The following is a 12,458-nucleotide window of genomic DNA, read 5'->3' as shown; positions in this document are numbered from 1 at the left end:
CCCAAACTTCACAGTGCCGGAGCTCTTTATGTTTTTTAACCTTTGGGGAAGGGTGAAGGTTTAGTCTTGGATGCAAAAAATAACACAAAGAAGGAAATGCCGTAAAGTTAAGGCATTGTATTACAAAAGTACAGTATAACCATACTATATCACGGTGAAGAATACGTCGACACAACAAAATTCCAGCATATACATTTTTCTCAACATATTGATGTGACCATTCCGCTACACGAGTTCTGGTATCATCAGTTGAACCATGCGATCTCAACCTCGTTGAAATATAAGGTTCCAGGTTCCAGTCTCTCAGAACAGGCCCATGCAGTTTAATGAACATCAGTGAAGATACATGTGATATTAAAAGCCTGTTCTGGTAAGAGATATGATTATGTTCATCATGCTAAATCCCCTTTTGCACTCAGCTGAATTGCACGGTATACGTTTTGTGCAATTCATTCTTCGGGGACATGGTGGCTGTTGTCACAGTAATCTCGATAAGCATTTTTGACCTTGAATGTGTTTAGTTTAAACATATTGAAGAGCTTTTCTATCTCTTCTTCGCCATAGCTCACAGGTAAATTGGAGGGCTACTGGTCACATTCAAGAACTTTGATTTGATTCAAGAGCTCTTCATACTCGCATTCAACAGTTTTAAAACCAAGTGCAGTTGACGTAGATTAATGGTTAGATATTGTTATAAGTAGTTGGTTAAAGTTGTTGTCGGTTAATGAAAATCACGTTCAGGTTATCAGTTAATAGTATGGAACAAAACTGTCCATTCTTGATCGCTATTTGGACCTCTAGAACTCGCCAGCCAGGCTTCTCATTGAGAATGCATCACTTAATTAGTCAGTATACATACAATCAGGGCTGGGCAAAATACTGACATCCAAGTATTTCAAATACAAATACAAAATACTTCAAAGAATAGTATTTGAAATACAAATACAAAATACTTTTAAAAAATTAACCAAAATACATTTGTATTTCAAATACTCGATACAATATATAAAGAAATAAGAATATTACTGAAAATCTAAAATATTATATTAACATTAAAAGTATTTTTATCTCGAAGTTTTATATGAACACTGTAACTGAACATTCTTCCTTTTCCCAGTCAGCAATAAAATTATGCTACATCTGAATAATTACTGCTTCCTTTCAAAACAACAGTTTCTCAAAAAGTTCATCAGATGAGGATCCCCTTGCTGGTGAATGAATAAATCCTGCAAAACAGAACAGTCTTTCTAGAGGCGCAGAGGAACACAAACTTGTATTATACTTTATAAAAGCTTGTTTCACTGTTGGGTAATTTTCTAGAGTGTACAGGGTTGTCCCTTTGCCATTGAAGAATTGTATGAGCTCATACTCCACAGTAGACAAGTTCTTTTCCTTTTGCTTTTCAAAGTCTGGTATACTTGAGTTGAAAACATAAAAATTGTTTTCATTGTCTTCATCGTCTGAACTGACCAAAAGTGTAGCAGAGAACTGCTCAGCTGATTTCACGCACATATTCTGTATCCTTTTCTCATCGTTTGGTGAGGCAGTGTCAGGTAGCCATCCATCTTAAATGATGGGTGGAAGCAAGCTGCCAAAATAGCTCAGTTTGCTTCTAGGGTCAGATCAAACATCACTTTAAATCTTGATGAAAGCGAACTTATTAGGATTGAAGTTACTTGTAATAGGTGGCGTAGATTCTAGATAACAGAATATATAATCTGTTTTTGAGGGAAATTAATGTGGGCAAAAATTGACCATAATAGCACATCATCTCATTTTGCATTAAATCAAGGACTACGGCAATGGGTTTCTGAACTGCACAATATTCTTCAAGGTACTGAAACTCAACATCTTTGAAGGTTGGCAATCCCAGTTATTCACATATACTGTTTATAACGTGTTTGAATTGCAATATTTGAGAGATTGAGTCATAAAGAGAATTCCATTGAGTTGGGCAAGGAAACTTTAATGAATATTTCAAGACAACTGATATAATTTCTGAGGATTTGGATCACCTAAACGCATTGCATAATGCTGAACATTTAGCAAGTGTTGGGAGATAGATCCTTGATGCTGTTGGAGATTTCTTTATGTCATTAAGGAAATCGGTTGTGGCAAGAAAACTAAGTGTATGGCTAGCACTCTCAAATGGATAGGCAAATAAGACAAAAGTTCATTCTTCAAATCCAAAACTTGAAGAAGAAGAAGAAGAAGAAGAAGAAGAAGAAGAAGAAGAAGAAGAAGAAGAAGAAGAAGAAGAAAGTATTTTGAGTATTTGAAATACAAAATACATCAATTTTATGTATTTAAATACAAAATACTTTCGAAAATCCTTACAAATTACAAAATACAAATGTATTTCAAATATTGCCCAGCCCTGCCTACAATATATAGGAATTTCTATTGTGTAAGTTTTCAGGAAGAATAGATACTTCTGCTAAAATGCCATACATTATTGGCCAAATTCAGTAAGAACTGTATAGCTGAAAATCGCCTGAATAAACCGTTATACATGCTTCTTTCAGTGGACGACCTATTCATAATCTTCTTTGGCTTTCAAAAAATACCTAAATGAAGAACTGTAGCCAAACCAAACAGTTGAAACTATTCGTAATTAACTGGCCACCTACCTAGTTGTTAGAATACAGCCGATTTTATTCATTGCTTGGTCGAGCTGTACAGCACATTCAGCCAACTGACGTTGATTCATTGGTGACCTGCTGTATAAAGTGTATAGCTTGTCCAAGACTATTTGAAAATGATTTGACACCACCTACTTCATCAAGGCATCGGCTAAAGCTAACTCTACTCGATGACTTATATAATGCCAAATTATTATATTTGGATACTGGAATGAAAATGTCTGGGCTACTCCAGATTGTTTACCCAGCATCGCTTGTAAATCCTATCAAATGTTGTTAGAGGTATTCATTATGAAACCCGTGTTTGGTAAGACAGCTAACAAACTCTGAAATATTGTCTCATAGACTTTTGATCAGAAAGTTCGACTAGATCTAAAAATAAATAGTTAGGTGGTTGTTCTTTCCGTATTTCACATTTCAAATAGACTGTCAATACTGATTTTGAACTTAGGCTGGTAGACTCATCAATTACAACGGATATTTTCCCAGATACATCCTTTATTTTTCTAATAATTCTAGCCTTCATTTCCTTAGAGACATGTTCTATAATCTCAACAGTGCTCTAAGGAAAATGCAAGGCAACAGCAATGCCTACTCCATTTAGCTTCTGAAGGTCAAGTAAACCGAAATGGTCACTCTAAGGGTGGTCATTCTGCGCAATGTAATAAGCTGAACTAAATTTCGCTTTTGTTGCTTCACGGTGGGCTGCACTCATTTATTCGTGAACATTTTCAATTAATTGCTTTCAGACGTATCAATAATTTTTGTGCTACATTATGAGCACTGGATTTCTTGTGTTCAATGATTTTCTTTCATAGTGACTTAAGTTGATCTGATCTGTTCGATCCATAGTAATTTACTGAATATGAGCGCCATTCATTAGATACAGAAATGCACTCTCTTTTAATGCACCTAATGTAGTTACTTCATGGCACACTTTACGGCTTAGCTTACTTTTCTTACAATCAATCCACAGATAAGCGTCTTTTTTTCCTAACCACATATTTTCTTCATTCCATACATTCGGCCACTCATTTTACAGGCCAGCTTTTTGGCTTTCATTATTTTGAACATTATGTCGTTGAATATCCTTCTCAGTCATACTGGAACTGTCTGTATCTTTTATAACAGTATCTCTGGTTGAATTACTAGGTTCATCAAATAAAAGCGATGGCTTGAGATATCACCAGTATCAGAAGAGGAAGCTTTTGTAACTCCACTAGTAGCAGCAATGGCACAAGAAAAGAAAGAGGTTTATGTTTTTTGTATATATTTATTTTGTTCCATATTTACTGAAGGGTAATAGATGAAAACGAAAGTTTCAAGCAGCCTTTCAGTCACATTATAGGCAGTAAATTAACTGTTTAAAATTCACTTCGTAAAATAACTGGGAAACAAACACAACACATTCCGCTAAGTAACACCATAGACAATCTCCTGTATCGTACAAACACGCGAAAACTAACGAAATATGATACAAAATGAAAGTGAACTAGGAATGTGATTAGTTCGAGCAGGTGCCCTGAAGTTTAGTTTGGTGGTTGTCCTGTCACGAATTCTTCCCCCATTTCTCACCACACACCTCGTCTACGCTCCTAGTGGTCTCGTGACCCTCTACTTCCGAACTTGTTCTGATTTTCTAAAGGAAGCACAGAAAATATAATCACTAAATATTCTGATATTAACTAAGATATCTTTAGCTGGGAAAGTATTGTGATGTCAAAACAGATTTTAAAATTCCAAATCAGTGCCGGAGCTCCGCTCCACCTTTGAACACAGTGTCGGAGCGTCGCTCCACTCCGCTCCGCCTCCACTACATCCCTGCGAATGACAGTATGGTTTCTGTTCCGTTCAGGACAAGAATCATGAAATAAACGTAAAGTTTTGACACTCACAGGCACTTAATTTTGAGTATAGTGATACAGAACGATGTAAACTTCATTTGGACCTTTTTGCATCTCGTTCACTGTATAAGTAAATAACAACTGTTATCCTTCAGATTTGTTACAAAGAAAACGAACACATGTAATTGTCTCAAGTAGAAAACTTCTTGGACTAGGATGTATGGCACAGACAAATTCTGCATGAAGTTAAATACAAATCCATATACCGAGTCATCGTTGACAGTACTCTACAGTCCTGTAAATGATGGTAAAATTTTTTGCTACTTCGTTTGTGAATTTTCAGTTTACCTGTACAGTCTGTTTAACAGAATTAGACAGAATTAGACATAGATTTGTCATTGCCATTAAAGAATGATAGATAAAAGCTATATTTAACTTTGGTTCCAGGATGAAACATTTTAAAGAGGTTTAATTCAGAGTGCAGTTATTATATTTCTTTTTCACCATAATGAAGTTGTAACTGGGAAAGAACTTATGAGGTAATACATTTCCTTAAAGACATCTCCTGGAATTGCACGAGACATTTTGTTGTAACCTCTGCCGTCTTTTGGACTGCAGTCTCAAACCAAAAGTGAAAACCCTTTTCTGTAGTATACAGTGAAGATTTACGAAAGCTTTCCTACAAATTTCTAAGCAGTTTGAGTCTCACCTTTACCAAAAAAGTCTAGCTGATCTTGTGCTTCTTCAGAACCCATGTTAAACTATTGTTTTTCTAAATAATTCCAAGCAAACCTTGAAAAGCTAACAAATTGAACTGTGAAAGGGTATACTAAGGTTTGCTCCATGCCGATATGTGTTCGTTTATTTGTCACATAAATTTTAGTTTTCCTACATGCAGCCAGTATCAAGTCAGGTAATGCAACTTTTGGAATTGAACGGAACTAAGTGCAATAATTTCTCTTTTTTTACCAACTCTAAGGAAGAGATTGTAATCTATTCCCCAACAGGGTTGTAGGTAGCTCCTTTTATTACCAATCGAGAGGGCTATCTTGAAAATATATGAAACAATGTATTACCCACTTTACCAAAAGTGGATCCTAAACTTATAAAAGTGTCGACTTGGAGATTTTCGCAAGAGAAATTGAGATAGACTCTATTAGAGACACAGCCACAAGTTTTATGCGTGAATACGTCTCTTGGGATGTGATGTAGAATGTAAGGTAGGGTATCTGTTGCTTATAATCCTTCTCCCGTTTGCACTGCATACGCCTCAATATTGTGAATTTTCTCTCTTGACTCAACTTCACTCTCGAATTTTTCCAATTTAACTTGTCAACTGCCGATTGTTCCTCAGTTGAGATTGTAGCCCGATTCGTATTCAGTATACAAATTGACACCACTGCGAATGTTTTATCACTTCGCATTCTCGAGTTACACTGCCACACAACCTGCCAATTTGTGCCTCAACTTCTCCATTCGCTCATATCGTTAAATCACATTACCTGTTGTTCCAACTCAAGGTCACGTTGGATACATTAGTTGTTCGTCTGTCTTTCGCTATTTACTTCATTGGAATATGTTGTGTAGTGTAGAAACTGGCCGGAAAATATGTTTGTCAACTTTCTGGTACGATACCCTAGTACTGGACCGAACTTACAGATGTATTCACGTCAAAAAAAAAAAAGGCTTTGACATGCTATTTATCTATGTGCTTTTTGTTCTTTGATCTGTCTGTCTGTCTACAGACTTCTTTTAAATTGTTCATGTTCACATCTACAAATTTATCTGCTGTGCATTTGATGTTTAGGTTGTTTTGACAACTTAGTAATTTCTGATAACATTTCTTTTGTACAGTAATATCACCTTTAAATACTGCACTATGAATTTATCGTACTGTGAAAATTGTAGCACGTATAAAATTTCAATTTTGTTATCACGAAATACATACATAAATCAGTTATACAGTTCTCCACTGTAACAGTAATTACGAGAAATTAATTTTTTACATTTATTTTTAATATTATAACTTTGTATCATTCAGAGGCTTGGAATGAAATTTATAAGAATTGAACACTTTTGGACCATGCCAATCTTTTACATTATTTTAATAATTTTTACTTTTAATTTTTCAAAATAGTTATGCATGTTAAGGAAATATTGCTTTGATTTACTTGGAGAAATTATAATTCAGTCTCATTCTTAATAATTTTTATAGGATAATATTGAGACTTTACTGTGCACGCTACCTCTATGTTATTTGTCTATGCATGCTACTACATCTTTCAAAGGCAAACTTAATTTTTATGTATTTTCTCCTCTTTTATCATTTCAGAGTTGGAGGCCTCAGCCACCACCGCCACCACTGTTTGACGAGGATGATGAGGATGATGACTGGCTCAGCTGAAGATGATGCAAAGAAGAATCAATGAAAATCAGTTGAGGGGCTTAGTGTCATATAGAGCTATCGCACAAATTACTAAATCTGAGAAAAACAGGCTTTTGTAACAATTATTGTGGAGGGATAAATGTATAATATTGAGGTACTACTTTGTTTAATTCATTGCTGCCTTCACGTTTTGTAGAATCCTAGAAAATAAAAGAGATAGAAAGTTGTCCTTTTTTATGTTTTAATATCACAAAGGAATTATTTAAAACAAGTGTTTTTTACAAACAGATACTGTGAAAAAACAGGCATTAATCAATTTGAAAAGTAATGAAATGCGAATTTTCGAACTATTCTTTTTCTTCAACATATTCAGTGGAAGTGTACTGTTTGATGATCTCATAGTTTGAGAGCAGGAATGTCCCTTCCCTCAGGAAACAATGTTCGTAGCTCAGGCATCACTTTAGTTACATAAAAAGATTTAGCTTCTTGGTCTCTTCAACTTTTAGATCTTCTACCAGATGTTTTCTTGACTAAGTCTACTTTTTTCCATTCTTCCATTTCCGACCAAGTATTTTTGAAGTACAAAGCTGTTGATCATTGGTTACTTTGACTGCTGGAACTTTTCTGATCTGAAAGTTTTTCGAATCATCATCATTGCATCAACCCTTCATTATTTTTGTGTTCAGGATATGACAGCTCCTAAATTGTCCTTCATTTCCACAGTGCTGAATGATTTTACAATGTATCTTTCTCTGATAAGTTCATACCACTGGTTTGGTGTTTAAATGTGACTTGTGTCTCGTTTTCTTCTCCACCACACCAAAGAATAATGCTCATTATCATCATACACCCAAGTAAACAAGAACTTAATATAGATTAAAGATTGTGCTATTTTTATTTTGTCCTGAACAAGAATCTAAAAACAAATCATCTTCAGATTCTAAAGCTGCAATTCAGGGAATATGTTCAAATGCTACAAGGAAGTCAACAAAAATAAGAGAATGCTACAAAATGTTAACACAACTCCAAAAAGTTAATAAGATTGTCCATCTCCAATGGATTCCAGCATACTGTGGAGTCATGGGGAATGAAACCGCAGACACACTTGCAAAGAAAGGCACAACAATAAAACAAAAGTCTAAATTTAATTTCTCATATTCCTCAATAAAACGCTTGATCACTACAAAATTTTCTCATTCATACCTACAAGAAATAGAATCAAATGCGAGAGACAAAAAATGGATTACACTACTTTCCAACCCAGTTATAATCCCCCAGAAACCAAGGAAAACAGCAGTTGCAGCCTTCAGACTATTGACAAATCATGACTGTCTCGCAAGTCATCTCTACAGAATAGGTATCTCAGCTTCACCCATATGTGTCCTGTGTAACGATCCAGCAGAAATTAATGAAGACCACTTGAAGACCTGTGAAGCATTAAGATCAGAAGAAACTACAGTTCAAAAGTATTGGAAAGCACGACTGCTAATGGCTTCATTGCCAAATGCAAGGCACTAGACAACAACAACAACTTTTATGCTGCATTTTCCTGCTACTTTCAACACAGTATATAAACAAGACCCCACTTCAGAAGATCCTCCAGATGCTATACTTTCAGGCCACATACACATAAAGGTAGTTTTTGTATTTCATACACAAATGCCAAGTGTGTGTACCTAAAGCTGCCTAAGATAAAACATAGTTTCTGTTTGTATCTGTAGAGTGGGCAGTGCTTGTTGTAGATCATAGATTCCTGTATACTAAACAGTAATCAGAATCATCATTCTTTGTGCCGAATTTGAACAACATGTAAGCCTTAACTGCTTTAGCCTGATGAAGTTTGATTGCCAGAGATATTTCTTCGTTTTCTGAAGCCCCACTCATCACAAGTTTTGCATGTTTTAGAAAGGGTTCATTTAAATGCAGCATTGAACTCTGTATTGAAACACCTTGAAATAGATGTAATGGGATGCAGGATTTATTTCTTTCTCTTCACTTTCACCCTTATAGTCTGTACATCTCAGCTATAGAATTTACTATGTTTATATACACTTTGTATTGTCACGACGAGAGTAATGACTTGTATGTTTATAATATGATCCCTGACAAGTCACTTTCACTCATTTTGTTCTGTAGTGTTGCTGTGTTTATCTTTTTAGTTTAAATGAAACAATTCCAGGTTGCTGTGTAGTTCAGAGTCAGCGTCACACTCATAATTTCTTCTGTCATTTAGGTCTAACTTCCTATCCCCTCTAGCAGTAGAGAGCCTCTTCTTCAAAATTCCAAAAATATCACAAAAAGCTTTCATACAAATTCTCTTGGATTCACCATTTTCTAATTGTATACTATACTCGAAGACAGGGGTGTATGCAAGGGGGATGTTACCCGGTTTGAACCCCCCTTGATTTAAATTACGTATTTAGATTTGAATATTTTTGTTTTATTTGTAATCGTTTCCCCTTCTCTAATTTTTCACTGTCAGAGTAACAAAATCTACATCGACATAAGGCATAGTCCTCCTACCCCTGCTTCAGTATACTCCCTGTGCTTGGTGCTGCAGCATGTTCAAATTATAACAATGCTATCTTTATTATAGAGAGACCTACCACCTAGTTCCGACCTTGTAATAATGAAGCCGACACAATATGAAATTTAACTTGTTGTGCAGATGTTAAATTTTGTGTATTGTCGATTTTAAACTCATTTTAAGAGCAGTGTTCACCCATTTGTTGCTTTGAGTTCTGACTTTATTGTGAAATGTTCGTTTACTGTTTTGTGCATTTGGCAGTTCATATTTTTAATAATAATAATAATAATAATAATAATAATAATAATAATAATACAAAAAATTTAAAAGTCAATAATTAAATTGTAAACAATTTTAATAATAGCCCCTCTCCCCTTGACAAAATTCTGCGTACGCCACTGCTCAAAGGAATACTTACATTTGGTCACCTTTATAACCATGTGCACTCATTTCGTTTAATTAATCCAAACAAAAATGCATTTTGAATATCATAATCACCTAATGTGTAGAAATTTTGAGATATTATTTCTTTTGTGTCCTGATCTAATGATCCATAGTAGCACTGGGTTAGGTAGAACTGTTAGCATGGATGTTACATACGCAACCAGAACCTTGCTTGCAAGCAGGAATGCTTTTCTTTGTCGAATAATTTTCATAATCCTCACCCCTGGATCTTTTTTTTTTCACAACATATTTTTTTTCCATGACTTTTCCCAACATTTTCGTTTCTTGCCAGTAGGTACTAGCTGCAGGATTTATATCTTCATATTGGAATCATGAATAGCTAACGTCATGCTCCTTAATGTTTCAATATTCTAATTTTCATTAACATTATTAACAATAAGTCTACATTAATTTCATGTGCTGAAGTTTTAAAATATTGTTAAAATTGAGAATTTGTTATATACTATGAACCTTTTACTATTTAAACCATAAAAAACCATTAGTTAAAATTTGATAAAGATGGTAGCAATGCTGTTTACAAAGCAGGTCATCTCCTCATGTGGGATATCTTTCTCTCCACTAAAATTCCCACCAAGCAATAATGAATGATTTTGTATAAAAGAATGAAGATGAGAATTGGGTTAACTTCTCACATGTCTAAAAATTCCGACAGCAGTTAAAAGATGGTGTGAGCTGCCTAAACACCACATAATCTCAGTTTTGCACTGTGTGTGGAATTGCTCTCTCTGGCACAAGACTCTTCAGTTTTCATTCTTTGACTTCAGCCATATCAATATATTGGCGAACTAGATAATTTAAAACACTACTTATTATTAGACATTTCAAAAGTCATACATTTTTGTGACCAGGGCCCAGATTTTGTCGACCTAAAAGTTAAAAATGACGCTGAGTGTACATCATTAGTTGTGCCTAAGAATGTGTAAGGTAAATGCATGGTTTACACTACTTCGAAATTCAAAGAGTCTTTCCTAAGCACATGGTATTTCAAACGAAAAGAATCATTTTCTGTGTATACCGCAGACCACAGATTTTGTTACTTGTGGGGAAGGTACTGTAATCTTTCTTTTGTTTACGTTAATTGTCGAGGAATTAGTTTATAGATTTCGGAATCAATGTTCACCAGACTGTAACTGACAATAAGGATTGTGCTGACTTTGAATTATACTATGTTGCAATACTAGCTTTTAGGTAATCAAAATCCGAGCCCTGTTTATGACATTTTATAAGATGTTTTAAAAAGATTATAGAGAAGATAAAGTTCTTTAATATGAAGTTACTAAGATTTTTTTCTTATTTTTTTCAGTCTTATTGGAAGGGTTAGTGAAAAGAAACATAGATGTCCATAATAAGCTGTTCCAAGAAAACTTTTTAATGCACACAGTACATATCTGCAAACCTGTTTCACAAGAACTATCTTGCTTATTAGCACGTGGTGCTCAACAGACTCGTAGTACCTCTAAAAAACAGCACTACTCAACTAAAAAATGTCAAAAGGTGGATATCGACTTTTTTTTCCCCTGGGCCTTCATTCCCAATATGCAACAAGAGGGCATAAAATTATTATATTAATAAAAAAAGTTATTTTATATGAAATTACCAAGTTTTTTTAGTATTGTTTCAGTCTTATTTCCCATATGCAATAAGAGGACATACAATTATTATATTAATAAAAAAAAAGTTATTTAATATGAAATTACTAAGGTTTTTTTAGATATTGTTTCAGTCTTATTTCCCATATGCAAAGGGAGGACATAAAATTATGATATTAAAAAACGGATATTAATAAAAAAAACTGGATTAAAAGTTTACTGTGTCGAACTGTGTGTGTAGATGAAACTGATTCACACCATTTGGAGACTGCTGATGCAGTTTTCGTTCCAATGTCGTAACTACTGTTCACACTTGCATGGTCTTTGTGGCAGTGGCTTGTATAAGTAGGGTTGCCAGATGTTCTGTTTTATCCAGAACAATACGGTTTTAGCTCTTTTATTCCACGTATTGTGCGAGTCTTTGAACCATATGCCAAATATTCAGCTTTCAAATTTTAAAACCCACGCGTAATAGGCCTACATACATCACATTTTCTGTATGGTTGGTGGTGGCGTAGTGGTAGGACAGTACCAGAAAGATTGGTGTATTTTATAGATTAAACTGGCGCACAAAATCCGAAAAATATTGTAATTGTAATAAAGCTCTTGCTTAGCTTCTTCCCATCAAATGCATTTATGGTGATTATTTTCAGTAATGGCTACAGAATGGAAGGATGAAAGAAATGGAATAGTGCAAAACTTATAAAAATGAACTTCTTGTATAATTCAACAATTATAAAAAATGTAGTGAATTTTACAAAAAGATTTTGTTAGATAAAAGTGATTAAATACAACATATTCAAATGGGAAATAAAGGTTAAGTATAGGAATATATAAAATGAAAGAGCAAGTTCGCAATATATATATATATCAATAATTAATCTGTTAAGATATTACATAAGCATCTGTACACCTAAATTTCTTTATATTCTGTTTGATTACTAATAATTATTGAATAAAAGTACTTTCCCAAGGGTAGCTTCCATTTGAAAATAATAATCATAA

At 34.3% G+C, this 12,458-nt stretch overlaps 1 protein-coding gene across 3 annotated transcripts in view; it reads left to right on the top strand.

The window, feature by feature from the left end:
- Window positions 1-11,457, top strand: part of LOC138696179 (FK506-binding protein 15-like) — a 296,343-nt gene extending 284,886 nt beyond the window's left edge. For all 3 annotated transcript variants that reach the window (XM_069820787.1, XM_069820785.1, XM_069820786.1), the window contains one exon: window positions 6,819-11,457. In XM_069820787.1, the coding sequence (XP_069676888.1) occupies window positions 6,819-6,890 (72 nt within the window). In that variant the 3' untranslated portion in view covers window positions 6,891-11,457. The remainder of the gene's footprint in view (window positions 1-6,818) is intronic.
- Window positions 11,458-12,458: the final 1,001 nt, after the last annotated feature.

Source organism: Periplaneta americana, chromosome 3, assembly GCF_040183065.1.
Source record: "Periplaneta americana isolate PAMFEO1 chromosome 3, P.americana_PAMFEO1_priV1, whole genome shotgun sequence".
Lineage (NCBI taxonomy): Eukaryota > Metazoa > Arthropoda > Insecta > Blattodea > Blattidae > Periplaneta > Periplaneta americana.
Note: the sequence above shows the minus strand (reverse complement) of the source record. Positions and strands in the feature narration are given on the sequence as shown.